Below are 22,454 nucleotides of genomic sequence, written 5' to 3'. Positions count from 1 at the left end.
CTCTACATACACCCCCCCACCCCATACACCCCACTCTACATACACCCCCCCATCCCATACACCCCACTCTACATACACCCCCACCCCATACACCCCACTCTACATACACCCCTCACCCCATACACCCTCCCACCCCATACACCACACTCTACATACAACACCCACCCCATACAACCCCCATTCCATACCCCCCACTCTACATACACCCCCACCCCATACACCACACTCTACATACAACACCCACCCCATACAACCCCCATTCCATACCCCCCACTCTACATACACCCCCACCGCATACACCCCACTCTACATACACTCCCCACCCCACTTTACATACACCCCCCACCCCATACACCCCACTCTACATAAACCCCCACCCAATACACTCCACTCTACATACACCCCCCCATCCCATACACCCCACTTTACATACAACCTCATCCCATACACCCCACTCTACATACACCCCCCCATCCCATACACCCCACTCTACATACAACCCCCACCCGATACACCCCACTCTACATACAACCCCCCAACCCATACACCCCACTCTACATACACCCCCACCCCATACACCCCACTCTACATACACCTCCCACCCCATACTCCCCACTCTACATACACCCCCCATCCCATACACCCCACTCTACATACACCTCCACCCCATACACCCCACTCTACATACACCCCCCACCCCATACACCCTCCCACCCCATACACCCCGCTCTACATACACCCCCCACCCCATACACCCTCCCACCCCATACACCCCACTCTACATACAACCCCCACCCGATACACCCCACTCTACATACAACCCCCCAACCCATACACCCCACTCTACATACACGCCCCAGCCCATACTCCCCACTCTACATACACCCCCCACCCCATACACCCTCCCACCCCATACACCCTGCTCTACATACACCCCCCACCCCATACACCACCCCCACCCCATACACCCCGCTCTATATACAACCCCACCCCATACACCCCACTCTACATACACCCCCCACCTCATACACCCCACTCTACATACACCCCCCCACCCCATACACCCCACTCTACATACACCCCCCCACCCCATACACCCCACTCTACATACACCCCCCACCCCATACACCCCACTCTACATACACCCCCCACCCCATACATCCCACTCTACATACACCCCCACCCCATACACTCCACTCTACATACAACCCCCACCCCATACACCCCACTCTACATACACCCCCCACCCCATACACCCCCACCCCATCCCATACACCCCCACCCCATACACCCCACTCTACATACGCCCCCCACCTCATACACCCCCCACCCCATACACCCCCCACCCCATACACCCCACTCTACATAAAACCCCCACCCCATACACCACCCCCACCCCATACACCCCACTCTACATACACCCCCCGCCCCATACACCCCACTCTACATACAACTCCCACCTCATACACCCCCCACCCCATACACCCCACTCTACATACAACCCCCACCCCATACACCACCCCCACCCCATACACCCCACTCTACATACAACCCCCACCCCATACACCCCAATCTACATACACTCCCCACCCCATACACCACCCCCACCCTATACACCCCACTCTATATACAACCCCCACCCCATACACCACCCCCATCCCACTCTACATACAACCCCCACCCCATACACCCGGCTCTACATAAACCCCCACCCCATATACCCCACTCTACATACACCCCCCCATCCCATACACCCCACTCTACATACAACCCCCACCCCATACACCCCAATCTACATACACTCCCCACCCCATACACCACCCCCACCCTATACACCCCACTCTACATACAACCCCCACCCCATACACCACCCCATCCCACTCTACATACAACCCCCACCCCATACACCCCGCTCTACATAAACCCCCACCCCATATACCCCACTCTACATACACCCCCCATCCCATACACCCCACTCTACATACACCCCCACCCCATACACCCCACTCTACATACACTCCCCACCCCATACACCCCACTCTACATACAACCCCCCAACCCATACACCCCACTCTACATACACCCCCACCCCATACTCCCCACTCTACATACACCCCCCATCCCATACACCCCACTCTACATACACCTCCACCCCATACACCCCACTCTACATACACCCCCCACCCCATACACCCTCCCACCCCATACACCCCGCTCTACATACAGCCCCCACCCCATACACCCTCCCACCCCATACACCCCACTCTACATACAACCCCCACCCGATACACCCCACTCTACATACACCCCCCATCCCATACACCCCACTCTACATACACATACACCCCAATCTACATACACCCCCCACCCCATACACCCTCCCACCCCATACACCCTGCTCTACATACACCCCCCACCCCATACACCCTCCCACCCCATACACCCCGCTCTACAAACAACCCCACCCCATACACCCCACTCTACATACACCCCACCCCATACACCCCACTCTACATACACCCCCCATCCCATACACCCCACTCTACATACACCCCCACCCCATACACCCCACTCTACATACACTCCCCACCCCATACACCCCACTCTACATACACCCCCACCCCATACACCCCACTCTACATACACCCCCCACCCCATACACCCCAATCTACATACACCCCCCCATCCCATACACCCCACTCTACATACACTCCCCACCCCATACACCCCACTCTACATACAACCCCCACCCCATATACCCCGCTCTACATACAACCCCCACCCCATATACCCCACTCTACATACACCCCCCCATCCCATACAACACACTCTACATACACCCCTCACCCCATACACCCTCCCACCCCATACACCACACTCTACATACAACACCCACCCCATACAACCCCCATTCCATACCCCCCACTCTACATACACCCCCACCCCATACACCCCACTCTACATAAACCCCCACCGCATACACCCCACTCTACATACACTCCCCACCCCACTTTACATACACCCCCCACCCCATACACCCCACTCTACATAAACCCCCACCCCATACACTCCACTCTACATACACCCCCCCATCCCATACACCCCACTCTACATACAACCCCCACCCGATACACCCCACTCTACATACAACCCCCCAACCCATACACCCCACTCTACATACACCCCCCAGCCCATACTCCCCACTCTACATACACCCCCCATCCCATACACCCCACTCTACATACACCTCCACCCCATACACCCCACTCTACATACACCCCCCACCCCATACACCCTCCCACCCCATACACCCCACTCTACATACAACCCCCACCCGATACACCCCACTCTACATACAACCCCCCAACCCATACACCCCACTCTACATACAACCCCCAGCCCATACTCCCCGCTCTTCATACAACCCCACCCCATACACCCCACTCTACATACACCCCACCCCATACACCCCACTCTACATACACCCTCCCACCCCATAAACCCCACTCTACATACACCCCCCACTACATACACCCTGCACTATATACACTCCACATTCCATATACCCCACTCTACATACAACCCCACCCCATACACCCTCCCACCCCATAATCCCCACTCTACATACACCCCATACTCCATACTCCCCGCATTATATACATTCCACATTCCATACACCCTTGCTGTGACATGTATAACGCTTTATTTTGCACCAACCCCCCCTCATTCTCATTCTTTGGGGGTCTTATTAGAAGATTGGCTCAATAATACCCAGGAAGGCAGCTCAGTATCCAGCGGAGGGTTTATTGAGATTTAAAACAAAGTTTTGTTTATAAAGTTCTACAGAGAGTTCAGATGTTCAGTAGAAGCGGCTGCTCCTCGTCATCCAGATCTCCACTCGGTGGAATGTCGTAGATAACAAATAAAGAGGAGTAGAAGCATCCCACAAACGCCATGAGGCTGGAGAAGTACATGACTCCATTGGCACTGCCGACAATCGACGTCAGAGGTCCCATGATGATGGAGACCAGGATCTGGGCGAGGAAATACTGGCAGCTGAGGAGAGAGATGTCCACCCCCATCCCACGCTTGGTGCCCTCCGAGCTGGAGCCTACAAACTGGAGAAAGACACTTATTAATGAGGATATAAAATGTATAGAAAACTCACCTGAGAGCTTCCTGTGATGTTGTGTTGGGTGTTGGCCTAAATGAACAGACATGGAAGGTCAGCTTGGACATCTTAAGTGTAGATGAGGTCGGAAGCACGCTGGATATGCAGGGACATCACACTTCAAGCTTTTATACAACGTATTTATTGAAGTTTTCAGTTCACATGGTTCAAATGGAGCCAACGCGTTACGGGGGAAAGCATCTCCTTCATCACGGACTTTCCCTCCGAAATGCGTCAGTTCTATTTGTACCTTATGAACTGCAAACTTCAATAAATACATTGCATAAAAGCCTGAAGTGCGATGTCCCTGCATATCGAGCGTGCCTTCAACCTCATCTACACTTACCCTGCAGAGCGATTTCACATGCAGCACCTGAGTCCCCATCAGGACTACGTTTCCCTTCCCCCTCATCTACCCATGGGATCCCTATGAAGAGCATCATATCATGGATCACTTCCAGAAATACCAGACCCCAGACCAGTGGTCTCCAAACTACATGTGGCCCTTTGCTTGCTTTTATCGGGTCCTTGGGACACCTCCTCCCACTGATTTGGGGCACTATCCTATCCTTACTGACACCAATAATAAGGTCCCATTCTTTTCACTGACACCAACAGTGAGGCACTATTACTTCCACTGACACCAATGATGGGGCACTATTCCTTCCACTGACACCAATAATGGGGCACTATTCCTCCCACTGATACCAATGATGGGACACTATTCCTCCCACTGACACCAATGATGGGGCACTATTCCTCCCACTGACACCAATGATGGGGCACTATTCCTCCCACTGATACCAATGATGGGGCACTATTCCTCCCACTGATACCAATGATGGGGCACTATTCCTCCCACTGACACCAATGATGGGACATTATTTCTCCCACTGATACCAATGATGGGGCACTATTCCTCCCACTGACACCAATGACGGGGCACTATTCCTCCCACTGACACCAATGATGGGGCACTATTCCTCCCACTGATACCAATGATGGGGCACTATTCCTCCCACTGATACCAATGATGGGGCACTATTCCTCCCACTGACACCAATGATGGGGCACTATTCCTCCCACTGACACCAATGATGGGACACTATTCCTCCCACTGACACCAATGATGGGGCACTATTCCTCCCACTGATACCAATGATGGGGCACTATTCCTCCCACTGATACCAATGATGGGGCACTATTCCTCCCACTGATACCCATGACGGGACACTATTCCTCCCACTGATACCAATGATGGGGCACTATTCCTCCCACTGACACCAATGATGGGGCACTATTCCTCACACTGATACCCATGACGGGACACTATTCCTCCCACTGATACCCATGACGGGACACTATTCCTCCCACTGACACCAATGATGGGGCACTATTCCTCACACTGATACCAACGATGGGGCACTATTCCTCCCACTGATACCCATGACGGGACACTATTCCTCCCACTGATACCAATGATGGCACACTATTCCTCCCACTGATACCAATGATGGGGCACTATTCCTCCCACTGACACCAATGATGGGGCACTATTCCTCCCACTGACACCAATGATGGGACACTATTCCTCCCACTGATACCAACGATGGGGCAAAATTCCTTCCACTGATATTAACGATTGTGCACTTTTTTTCCACTGACAATAATGATGGGGCACTATTCCTCCCATTGACGCCAACAACAGGGTATCTTCCACTGAAACTATTGAGGGAGAACTTTACCTACTACTAAGATAAACAATGGGGCACTATTCCTTCCACTGAAGATAACAATGGGATACTCCCACTGACGCTGTGGCATTCCCCCCCCCCCAATCTGTTAAGAAAGTTTGGAGAACCCTGATTAAAAGTATCAGACACAGCCAACGCGTTTCAGGAGGAAGAGCCTCCTCCTTTCTCAGGGCTCAATGTTAATAAAATGAGGGCAGAATGAAGGGACTGGTGGTAAGGCGTGATGAAGATGAGCGCCCCCTCCTGGCGGCACTGAACCCAGCTGGCTCAAACTGAAGGACTCGGCACACCTTTTGTATCGATGCTCTAAGAACGCGTTAAGCTGATTTAGTTCATTTGGGCTTTCAGCCCCGGTTCACACTGCACGCCACTTTGAAATCGACTTCACTTGAAGTCGTGCAATTTCATAGCCACAAGTCAGTGCAATTTCAGGTGCGACTTCCTGCACAGATGTCAATGCAAGTTGCACCTGAAATGGCAAAAAAATAGTGCAGGAACCTTTTTTTTTTCAAATCGGTGCGGCACCGCAAAGTTTGAGTCGCAACTTTGAACGGTTCCATTGCCGACAATAGGGTGTGACTTGTCATGCGATTTGGACCTGTGTGAACTGGGGCTAAATAATTTGATGACCTGATTTTTTGGTATAATGTGCGATGTCAGTGATGGGGGGAGGGGGGGGGGGCGGTAGACGTACCCTCTTATTCTGGAAATAGTCGCAGAGCAGGGAGTAGGGCAGGATGCAGAGTGTGGAGAAGAGGATGCCGTGCGTTATACACAGAGATAGGATGATGTACAGATTTCTGGAGAGCGTGGCCAGACCTGTCCCCAGGCCAAACGTCAGATAGGCGATGAAGTACAGAGTGCGGGTGGTGAAATGTTCCTCCAGCTTCTCCAGGACCGCTTCATAAAGAAGAAGAAGAAGAAGAAGAAGGAGAAGAAGGAGAAGGAGAAGGAGAAGAAGGAGAAGGAGAAGGAGAAGGAGAAGGAGAAGGAGAAGGAGAAGGAGAAGGAGAAGGAGAAGGAGAAGGAGAAGGAGAAGGAGAAGGAGAAGGATTTCTGGTGAACATTCACAGATCTTCAAATAGAATTATCCCCAAAACACAGAGACCCCCCAGGTGACATATTTGTCTTTTATAGAGAATAAAGTAAATTTTCACTCCCAATCAGCAGGAACTCCTCCTGCGTAATCCTCATCCTCCCATCATTAGTAATAGGTAGGAACTAGGAAGGGAGATTATAGTTTTTGTTTTTGCAGTTTTTTTTTAGATTTCTTCAGTATCTTCCTGGTTTCTGCTCTACGGAAAACCAGAAAGAACGGATGGATAGAGACATGAATGGATGGAGACATGGATGGATGGAGACATGAACAGATGGATGGATGAAGACTAGGGTTGCACTGATGCCTGTATCAATGCCGATACTAAGCATTTGCATGAGTATTCATACTCGTGCAAATGCTCCGAAACCTGAAACTGATACTTTCAGGCTCAGTTATTTCAGCTGTCATCTGCAATTATCGGTTGTTAAGGAGCCAGGCTGCCGCGTCCTTAACAACCGATAACTCATTCAGCTGCCAGTGGGGTTCCCCTGTTCACAGCTGACTGTAAACAAAGTCACAGGAACTAGAGCTGTCAAAAAAAAAAAAAAAGCAAAAAACTGGTGAACCCATGTTTTTATGGAGCTGGTCCAAAATGGTCAACCCATGTCTTTATGGAGCTGATCCAAACTGGTCAACCCATGTCTTTATGGAGCTGGTCCAAACTAGTCAACCCATGTCTTTATGAAGCTGGCCAACCCATGTCTTTATGGAGCTGATCCAAACTGGTCAACCCATGTATTTATTAACGTGGTCCAAACTGGTCAACCCATGTCCTTATTGAGCTGGTCCAAACTGGTCAACCCACTTTTTTTGGAGCTGGTCCAAACTGGTCAACCCATGTCTTTAGGGAGCTGGTCCAAACTGGTCAACCCATGTCTTTATGAACCTGGTCCAAACTGGTCAACCCATGTCTTTATGAACCTGGTCCAAACTGGTCAACCCATGTCTTTATGGAGCTGGTCCAAACTGGTCAACCCATGTCTTTATGAACCTGGTCCAAACTGGTCAACCCATGTCTTTATCAACCTGGTCCAAACTGGTCAACCCATGTCTTAATGGAGCTGGTCCAAACTGGTCAACCCATGTCTTTATGAACCAGGTCCAAACTGGTCAACCCATGACTTTATGGAGCTGGTCCAAACTGGTCAAACCATGTCTTTATGGAGCTGGTCCAAACTGGTCAACCCATGTCTTTATGGAGCTGGTACAAACTGGTCAACCCATGTCTTTATAAACCTGGTCCAAACTGGTCAACCCATGTCTTTATGGAGCTGGTCCAAACTGGTCAACCCATGTCTTTATGAACCCGGTCCAAACTGGTCAACCCATGTCTTTATGAACCCGGTCCAAACTGGTCAACCCATGTCTTTATGGAGCTGGTCCAAACTGGTCAACCCATGTCTTTATGAACCCGGTCCAAACTGGTCAACCCATGTCTTTATCAACCTGGTCCAAACTGGTCAACCCATGTCTTTATCAACCTGGTCCAAACTGGTCAACCCATGTCTTAATGGAGCTGGTCCAAACTGGTCAACCCATGTCTTTATGAACCAGGTCCAAACTGGTCAACCCATGACTTTATGGAGCTGGTCCAAACTGGTCAAACCATGTCTTTATGGAGCTGGTCCAAACTGGTCAACCCATGTCTTTATGAACCTGGTCCGAACTGATCAACCCATGTCATTATGGAGCTGGTCCAAACTGGTCAACCCATGTCTTTATGAACCTGGTCCAAACTGGGCAGACCATGTCTTTATGGAGATGGATTTGTACATGTGGGGAGCACAGTCATGGTGGAACAGAAAAGGGGCTTCACCAAACTGTTAATACAAGGTTGGAAGAGCATGAGTATTACCAGGACCCTTCACCGGAACCATGGGATTCCACAATCCCAGGGGTCTCCTCATAATTTTTCCCATATAGTGTATAATCAATCAGGACTGACTCCTATCCATTTAAAGTATAACCAATCAGCAGGGGCAAGTAGAAGGTCACACTAGATAGTTGTTTTTCGATCTAAAGAAGATTGTACAATCAGATTGTATCCTGTGTGGCAGTACAGATACCTGAGTAAAGAGCAGCACTGAAAGCATATATACACATCCCCCAGCAACCCATTGTAACACCAGCGTTGTATTTATGATATTCCTCAGAATTGTGGGGAGCCTTAGGATCTCCTTGAAAGACCACCTCACCCATGAAGTCCGTATAGAAGAGCAACATTCCTTCAAATGACAGCCAACCTGCGAAAAACAAAGGAGCATTTTAATGAGGAATTCTAAACAATCCAGACTAAAACTATTCTACAATATGTAAGGGACGAGCCTTCTATATCATAAAATCTGAACTCCAGGATAATAAATAAATTGTTGATCAACCCTACTTATAACTTACGAAATATAAAGATATCTGAATGGGTCAATCAATGTGACTCAGAAGCGGGAGGACTTTTCAAAGGGTCTCCTGCTGATCTCACTCCTGCCATATGGAACCACAAAGAATGACCAACTCTAGAGCCATCGTGGTTCACAGTGCTCCACCAGAATGGTCCTTGTTAGGGAATGCCGTGCCTAGGAACCGATCACCTCACCAACATTCCCCTTACACCAGTCTTCCTGGCTGGCACTGAACATGTCAAGCACAAGAACTACATATCTGATTGACTTTTTTTACCAACACTGACTCAGGTCATACTTCCATTGGATACCCCGAGGCCAAACTTTTCATGGACACCTCAAGGCCATACTTTTCTTGGACACCCCAAGGGCATACTTCCCTTGGACACCCCAAGGGCATACTTCCCTTGGACACCCCAAGGCCATACTTCCATTGAACACCCCGAAGCCATACTTCCCTTGGACACCCCGAGAACATATTTCCCTTGGACACCTGAGGCCATACTTCCCTTGGGCACCCGAGGCCATACTTCCCTTGGACACCCTGAGGCCATACTTCCATTGGACACCCCGAGGCCATACTTCCCTTGGACACCCCGAGGCCATACTTCCCTTGGACACCCCGAGGCCATACTTCCATTGAACACCCCAAAGCCATACTTCCCTTGGACACCCGAGGCCATACTTCCCTTGGACACCCCGAGGCCATACTTCCCTTGGACACCCCAAGGCCATACTTCCATTGAACACCCCGAGGCCATACTTCCCTTGGACACCCCGAGGCCATACTTCCCTTGGACACCCCAAGGCCATACTTCCCTTGGACACCCCAAGGCCATACTTCCATTGGACACCCCGAGGCCATACCTCCATTGGACAACCTGAAGCCATACTTCCCTTGGACACCCCGATAAATGAGGTTTGCTAAGGTTTCTGTGCCCCTGGGATGGAGAGGGAAGTCCTGGTACGAGGCTCACAATATATTAAACTCCCACACAGCATTGATACCGGAATTTACCTAAGAAATGGTTGATGCATAGATTGCGCAGAGCTTTGGGCATGTGGTAGATGGACGAGCAGAGGACTTTCATGGAAAGCCTTTGACGAGATATCTCGTTGGATCCATTGAGTTCGCTTTCGTACTTTGCACCGTTCAGCAATATGTTAGCCACCTGCACCATAAGAACTCCATATCAGCATACAATACAGTCAGAAACACCTAGGAATCAAACCATGTAACATTAAGTCATGCACAGTCACCTCACATGTCCTCAAACTCAGATACAACAATTCACATTTAAAGAGAACCAGTTGGCAGAGTTTAAACCTGAACTGTGATCAGCAATGCTCTGGTACAGCCTGGGCCCCATATGGTAAAGTGAGCTCAGCAGATATCGCAATGTTCTGGTACAGCCTGGGCCCCATATAGAGAAGTGTGCTCAGTAGATAGCGCTGTGTTCTAGTACAGCCTAGACATCTATATGGTGAAGTGTGCTTAGCAGATAGCGCAGTGTATGCATGTATGCCTGAGAAGAACCTCATGTATTTGGATTAATTTACATAGACACGACGTGACTTGACTTCCTGCTCTTGGGGTGTCTGATGACTGTTGGCCTGCCTAAGCACCTCCCCACCCAGGACTGTAAAGGATGATTTGATAAAAGATTTCCCATTAATTCCTATGGAGGACCCACTGAGTTTCCTCCCATTTTGCTTTTAGCAAACAATTTTATGGGGGGGTTAAAAACCCAAGGAAATACCTTGAAGTCAACCTTTTCATTGACCATGCGGGTCAATGGGTGTACTTTATTGGCATCCTCACCAGCATCACATATTCTCCTTTCTTTTGTACCCCCACTGCTCCATTTAGCCAATTGGAGTGAAGAAAAAAGTCGGGTATTTCCAGGTATGGAGGAGCGTGTAACTCACTCCTCTTCCTCGCATGTGACTCCTCACTCCTCCTCCTCGCATGTGACATCGCTGGTGATTGGTTGGTTAGGTACCCAGTGTTGTCCCATGGGGATAGGGAGTAGTCCTCATGGCTGGAGTGGTTCCTTCACTTACTCCAAGCAGCTGAATGGAGGTGTGTGTGTGTGTGGGGGGGGGGGGGGTAGAAATGAAGAAAGGATGACTATGTGCAGTTGGTGGGGAATGGCATTAAAGGGAACCTGTTGCTTTGTCCTGCATGGGAAAATCAGAGGGTCTCTTTATAGTAAACAACTTAAGGGATGACTCCACTCTACGCTGATATCTTCATTTTGCTATGAGGTTAAATGATTTACAAAGTCAAAAGATGGTGTCACACAGTGAGGGCAATCCCTTCATGTTAGCATTATGGGGGAAGGGTGGCGGGGGCAACAGGGAAAAAATACAGCAAAGAAGTTTTACCACTTGACTCTTGGATGTCTCAGCCTACCGCTGTCCACTCAATTATGAAATATCTGTTTGGATGGAGATACATTCTAAAATGAACATTTCCTAAGAGAAATATGGAGGCTTCCATTGATGTCCTCTTTCTAGTTGACTAGCTATCTGTTTGGTGTCAATATTGGTCGAGTCAACCCAGAACAAGTAATCAGATCAATAAAGTCAGAAAACTTTATCTACAGACTTGTTCTGCAATAATGACTCAAAGTGTTAAGACCGGAGGATCAGCATGCGGCAGAATTCGCAGAAACAGAAGACAACAGCTGAAGCTTCCTTTTACATACATAGTTACATAGTTACATAGTAGGTGAGGTTGAAAAAAGACACAAGTCCATCAAGTCCAACCTATGTGAAATCCCTCCGGAAATCCCTTTTATCCCTCCGGAAAACGTTCTTTTTTTACATAAACATTTTTTATAGACATATAAGCTAAAATCATGTAACAAAACAAATTATGTATCAAATGGATCATTAATAAGGGCTTAATGTTGGCTTTGAATGCCCAGATTCCATATTTAAAGTATATCTATAGCCAAAACCATTACTTAAAGTTTTGGATAGTAAAGAGAAGGGGTACAACGCCTCCCATGACAGTCATATGTCCCACCGGGGAGACCTCTCTGAATTTCAGTTCCTCCCACTGAAAGATTTCCTCTCCATTCCTGTTCTGGTGATATCCCAAAACTTTGGATTTTTCTCACTGTTTAGTCCCCATGGCATTGGTCACCCGGCCAAATATAGAGGCGTGGCCACCCTGTATTCATAGGTGTCTAGTAAATTTAGTTCTTCTAGGTCACATGTGTCAAACACAAGGCCCACGGGCCGAATCCAGCCCTCCAGGCCACTACATGTGGCCCTCGCACCTCGTCTGCAGCTGCACCCCCCTATCTCGTCTCCGCCCCCACCTCATCTCAGCAGTTGGCAGCAAAGAGGACAACAGAACTCCTCTGCCAGTTCCTTCACCACTTCTTCTCAGGGAGACTCATCTCTGGACATCTACTCTTAGGCCCCTTTCACACTGGGGCGGTGGGGGCGTCGGCGGTACAACAGCGCTATTTTTAGCGCTGCTGTACCGTCGTTCTTGCAGCGGTATTCGGCCGCTAGCGGTGCGGTTTTACCCCCCGCTGGCGGCCGAAAAAGGGTTAAAATCCCTCGTACAGCGCGGCTATAGCCGCAGTATTACCGCGGTATGGCCGCGCTGTCCCATTGATTTCAATGGGCAGGAGCGGTGAAGGAGCGGTGTATACACCGCTCCTTCACCGCTCCAAAAAAGCGGTTTGCAGGACTTTTTTCACCGCCCTGCCTGCGCACCGCTTCAGTGTGAAATCCCTCGGGCTTTCACACTGAACAAACAGCGGAGGCTGTTTAGGGGCGGTTTGCAGGCGGTATTTTTAGCGCAATACCGCCTGCAAACCGCCCCAGTGTGAAAGGGGTCTTAGAGATACAAATGGCCCCTTGAGGGCAACCATAATGCCGGTGATGCCTGCGATGAAATGGAGGTTGGCACCCCCCTGTTCTAGGTGGTAGTTGTCAAGGTCAATTTGTCGTTTTTTAAAATTTGGCTCTCCTCTAGGTTCAGGGGTTGCTGCTGCCACTGTGTGTCACTTGCAATTGGGGCAATAGATATGAGGGCAGTGACAATCTTGGGCTATTCAGCATCTATGTCCTCTGACTCTGACAACCACTAAGAGGTTCATTGGCAGTGGGGCAGAGGAGAATTTAAATGTTTGGGGAGTGGCCTGGTGGGGTCTCTTCCCCCTGCCTGCAGCCTGGGGAGGGTGTGTGCAGAACAGTTGCACTGACAAGGCCAGAACAGAAGCCTGTTTGAGCCTTGTAAGAAATCCTCAAGCTGCCCTGCCTGGGCATGAAGAACGTAGCACCCAAGGTTGAAGAGCCAGAGGATGGAAATCCCGCTGGAGGAGGCTTGGTGTCCTCCCCCAGAGGATCCTGGCACTCCCTTGGATGGAGGAGATGTGTGGCAGAGTCTGGAGCCCTGTTGCTGGCTGAGGCTGATACCCTAACCTTCTCTCCCTGTAAGTTGGAGCAATAAAACGTGAAAAAAAATGACCCATGCCCACCATTGTTGTGACCATATCCACTGCAGCCATGAATCCACCCTGGGGTAATGCTACTCCTCCCCCTGCGTGGAGGCATGTTTTCCCTGCCCCTGGCCAGGAGGTGGCGCTACAGAGGGTAAATCTTCCCAGCAGGAACACAGAAATAAACACAAAGGGGTGCTAACCCTACCCCACTGTTGCCTTCAGATACACTTTGAAGTTGGGACTGTTCCAACATATTTATGTCTTTGTGATGACCCCAGAAGTCACGCTGAGCCATTGGAGCTCATGAAATGTTGAACTCTCTGTGGTTCCCAGTATGAGTCCCTCCAAACATTTTAAATAAGGGTGTTAAACTTGACCCCGGTGACTGCTGTGCCCCATCCCTCTGAAATATTGGAATGCTTTTATCATCTTGTCCATGTTACCTGTTGGCTGAAGGTTACATTCCGCCTGCGGCTGCTCTCAGGACAAGTTCCCGTGACTATATCCGGAATGGCCAGGGACTGCGGCCTTTTCAGAATTCCTGATGATCTTGGCTTTGGTGCATCAAGGGACCCGACTCTTAAGCTGGTTCTATCTGTGCCAGGACTTGTCAGGTGGTCTGCGGGGTCCAGGCTTCGGTTACCACCGCCGTACAGATTCTCGGGTACTCGAGGAAGGCTGCTGGCCTGTCTTGGCAAACTACCGGAGCTTGTGGTGAATCCATCGTGCCCTCCGGTAAAACAGTCAATGAGAACGCTGTCAATGTTGGTCGTGCCAAACGAGGAAGCAAACTCATGAATTCCAGTTAGAGAATTGTCCCGGCTGATGAGGCTTCCGTACTTTGGTGTGAGGGGGCTGAGGGGGGAGATGGGACTGGTGAAACTTGCATACAAGTGGTTGGAGTTCTGGGAGCGTTGTTGTTGGTTTTCATGTTCTTCAAAAAATATGGGAGGTGATGGAGGAAGGGCAAGACTGGGGCTCTTCATCACTTTCTTCTTCTTGCTGAAGGACTGAAGAGGTTTTTCTGGGATGCTGAATAACGTCAGGATTGTCATGATGGTCAATGTTATTGAGGTGAACAGATAGATCACCCGTAACTGTCCTCCAATGGCTTTTCCAAAGCTGGTCTTGTTCCAGTTAATGCCGCCAACCACATAGCCAAAACCACCACCAAGGCCTGAAGGAAGAGATATAATTTCCTTATATTGCAACAATAATTGTTCTGGACAAAACTTACAGACTAGAGGTGGGATGTATGGCATCTTATTTTTAGCATGGAAGGCTGGAGGGGGTGATGGGTGGGTAGGGGGGTGGATGGGGTGATAGGTGGGGGAGGGGGTGATGGGTGGGTAGAGGAGTGAACGGGGTGATGGGTGGGTAGGGGGTGGAGGGGGTGATGGGTGGGTAGAGGAGTGGATGGGGTGATGGGTGGGTAGAGGAGTGGATGGGGTGATGGGTGGGTAGGGGCTGGAGGGGGTGATGGGTGGGTAAAGGGGGGGGAAGGGGTGATGGGTGGGTAGGGGGGTGGTAGGGGAGTGGAGGGGGTGATGGGTGGGTAGGGGGGTGGAAGGGGTGATGGGTGGGTAGGGGCTGGAGGGGGTGATGGGTGGGTAAGGGGGTGGAAGGGGTGATGGGTGGGTAGGGGGGTGGATGGGGTAATGGGTGGGTAGGGGGGGGTGGATGGGGTAATGGGTGGGTAGGGGACTGGAGGGGGTGATGGGTGGGTAGGGGGTGGAGGGGGTGATGGGTGGGTAGGGGAGTGGAGGGGGTGATGGGTGGGTAGGGGGGTGGAGGGGGTGATGGGTGGGTAGGGGGGGTGGAGGGGGTGATGGGTGAGTAGGGGGGTAGGGGGGGTGATGGGTGAGTAGGGGGGTGGTAGGGGGGTGGAGGGGGTGATGGGTGGGTAGGGGGGGTGGAGGGGGTGATGGGTGGGTAGGGGGGTAGATGGGGTGATGGGTGAGTAGGGGGGGTGGAGGGGGTGATGGGTGAGTAGGGGGGTGGAGGGGGGTGGAGGTGGTGATGGGTGGGTAGGGGGGTGGAGGGGGTAATGGGTGAGTAGGGGGGTGGAGGGGGGTGGAGGTGGTGATGGGTGGGTAGGGGGGTGGAGGGGGGTGGATGGGGTGATGGGTGGGTAGGGGGGTGGAGGGGGTGATGGGTGAGTAGGGGGGTGGAGGGGGTGGAGGTGGTGATGGGTGAGTAGGGGGGTGGAGGGGGGTGGAGGTGGTGATGGGTGAGTAGGGGGGTGGAGGGGGGTGGATGGGGTGATGGGTGGGTAGGGGGGTGGAGGGGGTGATGGGTGAGTAGGGGGGTGGAGGGGGTGGAGGTGGTGATGGGTGGGTAGGGGGGTGGAGGGGGTGATGGGTGAGTAGGGGGGTGGAGGGGGGTGGTGGGGGTGATGGGTGAGTAGGGGGAGGGTGGAGGGGGTGATGGGTGAGTAGGGGGGTGGAGGGGGGTGGAGGTGGTGATGGGTGGGTAGGGGGGTGGAAGGGGTGATGGGTGAGTAGGGGGGTGGAGGGGGGTGGAGGGGGTGATGGGTGAGTAGGGGGGGTGGAGGGGGTGATGGGTGGGTAGGGGGGTGGATGGGGTGATGGGTGGGTAGAGGGGTGGAGGGGGTGATGGGTGGGTAGAGGGGTGGAGGGGGTGATGGGTGGGTAGGGGGGTGGATGGGGTGATGGGTGGGTAGGGGGGTGGAGGGGGTGATGGGTGAGTAGGGGGGTGGAGGGGGGTGGAGGGGGTGATGGGTGAGTAGGGGGGGTGGAGGGGGTGATGGGTGGGTAGGGGGGTGGAGGGGGTGATGGGTGAGTAGGGGGGTGGAGGGGGGTGGAGGGGGTGATGGGTGAGTAGGGGGGGTGGAGGGGGTGATGGGTGGGTAGGGGGGTGGAGGGGGTGATGGGTGGGTAGAGGGGTGGAGGGGGTGATGGGTGGGTAGGGGGGTGGATGGGGTGATGGGTGAGTAGGGGGGTGGAGGGGGGTGGAGGGGGTGATGGGTGAGTAGGGGGGGTGGAGGGGGTGATGGGTGGGTAGGGGGGTGGAGGGGGTGATGGGTGAGTAGGGGGGTGGAGGGGGTGATGGGTGGGTAGGGGGTGGAGGGGGTGATGGGTGGGTAGAGGGGTGGTGGGGGTGATGGGTGGGTAGGGGGGTGGATGGGGTGATGGGTGAGTAGGGGGGTGGAGGGGGTGATGGGTGAGTAGGGGGGTGGAGGGGGTGATGGGTGGGTAGGGGGGTGGAGGGGGTGATGGGTGAGTAGGGGGGGTGGAGGGGGTGATGGGTGGGTAGGGGGGTGGAGGTGGTGATGGGTGGGTAGGGGGGTGGATGGGGTGATGGGTGGGTAGAGGGGTGGAGGGGGTGATGGGTGAGTAGGGGGGTGGTAGGGGGGTGATGGGTGGGTAGGGGGGGTGGAGGGGGTGATGGGTGAGTAGGGGGGTGGAGGGGGTGATGGGTGAGTAGGGGGGTGGATGGGGTGATGGGTGGGTAGAGGGGTGGAGGGGGTGATGGGTGGGTAGAGGGGTGGAGGGGGTGATGGGTGGGTAGGGGGGTGGAGGGGGTGATGGGTGGGTAGAGGGGTGGAGGGGGTGATGGGTGGGTAGGGGGGTAGGGGGGGTGATGGGTGAGTAGGGGGGTGGTAGGGGGGTGGAGGGGGTGATGGGTGAGTAGGGGGGGTGGAGGGGGTGATGGGTGAGTAGCGGGGTGGAGGGGGGTGGAGGGGGTGATGGGTGGGTAGGGGAGGTGGAGGGGGTGATGGATGGGTAGGGGGGTGGAGGGGGTGATGGGTGGGTAGGGGGGTGGAGGGGGTGATGGGTGGGTAGAGGGGTGGAGGTGGTGATGGGTGGGTAGGGGGGTGGATGGGGTGATGGGTGAGTAGGGGGGGTGGAGGGGGTGATGGGTGAGTAGCAGGGTGGTAGGGGGGTGGAGGGGGTGATGGGTGAGTAGGGGGGGTGGAGGGGGTGATGGGTGGGTAGGGGGGTGGAGGGGGTGATGGGTGAGTAGGGGGGGTGGAGGGGGTGATGGGTGGGTAGGGGGGTGGAGGTGGTGATGGGTGGGTAGGGGGGTGGATGGGGTGATGGGTGGGTGGAGGGGGTGATGAGTGAGTAGGGGGGTGGTAGGGGGGTGGAGGGAGTGATGGGTGGGTAGGGGGGGTGGAGGGGGTGATGGGTGAGTAGGGGGGTGGAGGGGGTGATGGGTGAGTAGGGGGGTGGATGGGGTGATGGGTGGGTAGAGGGGTGGAGGGGGTGATGGGTGGGTAGAGGGGTGGAGGGGGTGATGGGTGGGTAGGGGGGTGGAGGGGGTGATGGGTGGGTAGAGGGGTGGAGGGGGTGATGGGTGGGTAGGGGGGTAGGGGGGGTGATGGGTGAGTAGGGGGGTGGTAGGGGGGTGGAGGGGGTGATGGGTGAGTAGGGGGGGTGGAGGGGGTGATGGGTGAGTAGCGGGGTGGAGGGGGGTGGAGGGGGTGATGGGTGGGTAGGGGAGGTGGAGGGGGTGATGGATGGGTAGGGGGGTGGAGGGGGTGATGGGTGGGTAGGGGGGTGGAGGGGGTGATGGGTGGGTAGAGGGGTGGAGGTGGTGATGGGTGGGTAGGGGGGTGGATGGGGTGATGGGTGAGTAGGGGGGGTGGAGGGGGTGATGGGTGAGTAGCAGGGTGGTAGGGGGGTGGAGGGGGTGATGGGTGAGTAGGGGGGGTGGAGGGGGTGATGGGTGGGTAGGGGGGTGGAGGGGGTGATGGGTGAGTAGGGGGGGTGGAGGGGGTGATGGGTGGGTAGGGGGGTGGAGGTGGTGATGGGTGGGTAGGGGGGTGGATGGGGTGATGGGTGGGTAGAGGGGTGGAGGGGGTGATGGGTGAGTAGGGGGGTGGTAGGGGGGTGGAGGGGGTGATGGGTGGGTAGGGGGGGTGGAGGGGGTGATGGGTGAGTAGGGGGGTGGAGGGGGTGATGGGTGAGTAGGGGGGTGGATGGGGTGATGGGTGGGTAGAGGGGTGGAGGGGGTGATGGGTGGGTAGGGGGGTGGAGGGGGTGATGGGTGGGTAGGGGGGTAGGGGGGGTGATGGGTGAGTAGGGGGGTGGTAGGGGGGTGGAGGGGGTGATGGGTGAGTAGGGGGGGTGGAGGGGGTGATGGGTGAGTAGCGGGGTGGAGGGGGGTGGAGGGGGTGATGGGTGGGTAGGGGGGGTGGAGGGGGTGATGGATGGGTAGGGGGGTGGAGGGGGTGATGGGTGGGTAGGGGGGTGGAGGGGGTGATGGGTGGGTAGAGGGGTGGAGGTGGTGATGGGTGGGTAGGGGGGTGGATGGGGTGATGGGTGAGTAGGGGGGGTGGAGGGGGTTATGGGTGAGTAGCAGGATGGTAGGGGGGTGGAGGGGGTGATGGGTGGGTAGGGAGGTGGTAGGGGGGTGGAGGGGGTGATGGGTGGGTAGGGGAGGTGGAGGGGGTGATGGGTGAGTAGGGGGGTGGTAGGGGGGTGGAGGGGGTGATGGGTGGGTAGGGGGGTGGAGGGGGTGATGGGTGAGTAGGGGGGTGGAGGGGGTGATGGGTGAGTAGGGGGGTGGTAGGGGGGTGGAGGGGGTGATGGGTGGGTAGGGGGGGTGGAGGGGGTGATGGGTGAGTAGAGGGGTGGAGGGGGTGATGGGTGAGTAGGGGGGTGGAGGGGGGTGGAGGGGGTGATGGGTGAGTAGGGGGGGTGGAGGGGGTGATGGGTGGGTAGGGGGGTGGAGGGGGTGATGGGTGAGTAGGGGGGTGGAGGGGGGTGGAGGGGGTGATGGGTGGGTAGAGGGGGTGGAGGGGGTGATGGGTGAGTAGCGGGGTGGAGGGGGGTGGAGGGGGTGATGGGTGAGTAGGGGGGTGGAGGGGGGTGGAGGGGGTGATGGGTGGGTAGGGGGGGTGGAGGGGGTGATGGGTGAGTAGGGGGCTGGAGGGGGGTGGAGGGGGTGATGGGTGAGTAGGGGGGGTGGAGGGGGCAATGGGTGAGCGGGGAGTTGAGTGCAGTACTTACCACCAAGCAGTGCATGAATATTGAGTCCCCGATCCTGATCCCCTGGGGAGCACACGTCCATCATGTAGGCATGGCTGGGATTATCCGCAGAGTCGGCACTGAAATCCATGAGGATGACTCCGCAGATGGTGAGGATGAGGCCCCATTTATGGTCGGTCTGGGTGTCCCCCACAGACAGGCCAATGTCCCTCCCATTCAGCAGCAGTGTAAGGCCAAATAAGGCTCCTGGAACAAAAATCATTAGAATGTTCTTAGAAAATAATTCATGACTGCAGAATATTCCGCTCACAATATCCACAAACTGCAACCGCTCCCCGCTCTCCCCTCCAGTGCTCACCGGAGTGCCGGGCTGTGTAAGGGGTGGGAGCGACTCAGGCTTCTAGTGGCTCTCTGAGAATCAGCGCCAGTCCAAGCATCTGGGTGGATCCCGACATAAAAGTCGGGATCTCTCCAGAGCCTGGACTGGTTGAGTGTCAGCTGATAGCCGAGTTTAGCTGATTGTCGGCTGAATGCGGGTCACAGGAGTGCAGAAGGAAGTGATCAATAATGTGATCAATAATGTGATCTATAATGTGATCAATAATGTGATCAATAATGTGATCTATAATGTGATCTATAATGTGATCAATAATGTGATCAATAATGTGATCTATAATGTGATCAATAATGTGATCAATAATGTGATCAATAATGTGATCTATAATGTGATCAATAATGTGATCAATAATGTGATCTATAATGTGATCAATAATGTGATCAATAATGTGATCTATAATGTGATCAATAATGTGATCAATAATGTGATCTATAATGTGATCAATAATGTGATCTATAATGTGATCTATAATGTGATCTATAGGAGAAGCTCGGCCTGAAGATCTTTCCCTGAACTTCTCCTTTCATTTCTTCATTAATAGTTGGTAGACGGAGAAGAAACGCGTCAGTCACACACATAGGTGGTAATAATAATTGGGGTCTCTTTTTTTTTACATTTTTAATTGGAGAGCACATTAGTCTGACCCGCCCCCTGCCCAGAGCTCCAATCAGCAGTGCTGCTCAGAGAGGGTTATGCCGCGTACACATTGATCGGACATTGATCGCACATTGATCGGACATTGATCGGACATTGATCGGACATTGATCGCACATTGATCAGACATTGATCGGACATTGATCGGACATTGATCGGACATTGATCAGACATTGATCGCACATTGATCGGACATTGATCGGACATTGATCGGACATTGATCGCACATTGATCAGACATTGATCGGACATTGATCGGACATTGATCAGACATTGATCGGACATTGATCAGACATTGATCAGACATTGATCGGACATTGATCGGACATTGATCGCACATTGATCGGACATTGATCGCACATTGATCAGACATTGATCAGACATTGATCGGACATTGATCGGATATTGATCGCACATTGATCGGACATTGATCGCACATTGATCAGACATTGATCAGACATTGATCAGACATTGATCGGACATTGATCGGATATTGATCGCACATTGATCGGACATTGATCGCACATTGATCAGACATTGATCAGACATTGATCGGACATTGATCGGATATTGATCGCACATTGATCGGACATTGATCGCACATTGATCGGACATTGATCGGACATTGATCAGACATTGATCGCACATTGATCGCACATTGATCAGACATTGATCGCACATTGATCGGACATTGATCGCACATTGATCAGACATTGATCGGACATTGATCGGACATTGATCGCACATTGATCGCACATTGATCAGACATTGATCGGACATTGATCGCACATTGATCGCACATTGATCAGACATTGATCGCACATTGATCAGACATTGATCGGACATTGATCGGACATTGATCGCACATTGATCGCACATTGATCAGACATTGATCGCACATTGATCGGACATTGATCGTACATTCCGACAACAAAATCCTGGATTTATTTCCTTCGGATGTTGGCTTAGACTTGTCCTGCACACACACGGGTCACACAAATCTTGTTGGAAATTCCGATCGCCAAGAACAAACGCAGGATGACATACAAGACGTACGACGAGCCGAGAAAATGAAGTTCAATATCCAGTGCGGCTCTTCTGCTTGATTCTGAGCATGTGTGGGACTTTGTGCGTCGGAATTGTATACACACAATCGGAATTTCCGACATCGGATTTTGTTGTGTTGGAAAATTTGAGAACCAGCTGTCAAACATCTGTTGGTGGAAATTCCGACAACAAATGTCCGAGGGAACCTACACACGATCGGACTTTCCGACAACAAGCTCACATCGAACGTCTGTTGTCGGAAAATCCGATCGTGTGTACGCGGCATAAGGGTTACTGATTGGAGCGCTGGGCAGGAGGCGGGTCAGACCACTGTGTATGAAGATTGGATGGGGGAGGATCGATTCTCGGTGACATCTTTATGGACTCCGTTGTCTTTCTCTCTGCAGGTTCCTCTGGAGGGAACAAAGCTTTGTTATTGGCTCTCCCAGACAACGATCGGATAATGTCCTCAGGGCGTCGGCTCAGCACTGAGTACATAAAGGTGAGATTT

The 22,454-nt window shown here is 53.1% G+C and overlaps 1 protein-coding gene across 2 annotated transcripts in view; it reads right to left on the bottom strand.

The window, feature by feature from the left end:
- Nucleotides 1–3,784: 3,784 nt before the first annotated feature.
- Nucleotides 3,785–22,454, bottom strand: part of SLC45A1 (solute carrier family 45 member 1) — a 58,556-nt gene continuing 39,886 nt past the window's right edge. For both annotated transcript variants that reach the window (XM_073603714.1, XM_073603715.1), the window contains exons 4-9: nucleotides 19,868–20,092; nucleotides 14,333–15,066; nucleotides 10,439–10,592; nucleotides 9,091–9,267; nucleotides 6,620–6,825; nucleotides 3,785–4,118 (exon numbers count right to left, since the gene is read on the bottom strand). In XM_073603714.1, the coding sequence (XP_073459815.1) occupies nucleotides 3,852–4,118; nucleotides 6,620–6,825; nucleotides 9,091–9,267; nucleotides 10,439–10,592; nucleotides 14,333–15,066; nucleotides 19,868–20,092 (1,763 nt within the window). In that variant the 3' untranslated portion in view covers nucleotides 3,785–3,851. The remainder of the gene's footprint in view (nucleotides 4,119–6,619; nucleotides 6,826–9,090; nucleotides 9,268–10,438; nucleotides 10,593–14,332; nucleotides 15,067–19,867; nucleotides 20,093–22,454) is intronic.

Source organism: Aquarana catesbeiana, linkage group LG10 (assembly GCF_042186555.1).
Source record: "Aquarana catesbeiana isolate 2022-GZ linkage group LG10, ASM4218655v1, whole genome shotgun sequence".
Classification (NCBI taxonomy): domain Eukaryota; kingdom Metazoa; phylum Chordata; class Amphibia; order Anura; family Ranidae; genus Aquarana; species Aquarana catesbeiana.
This window is presented reverse-complemented; position numbering and strand designations above follow the sequence as displayed.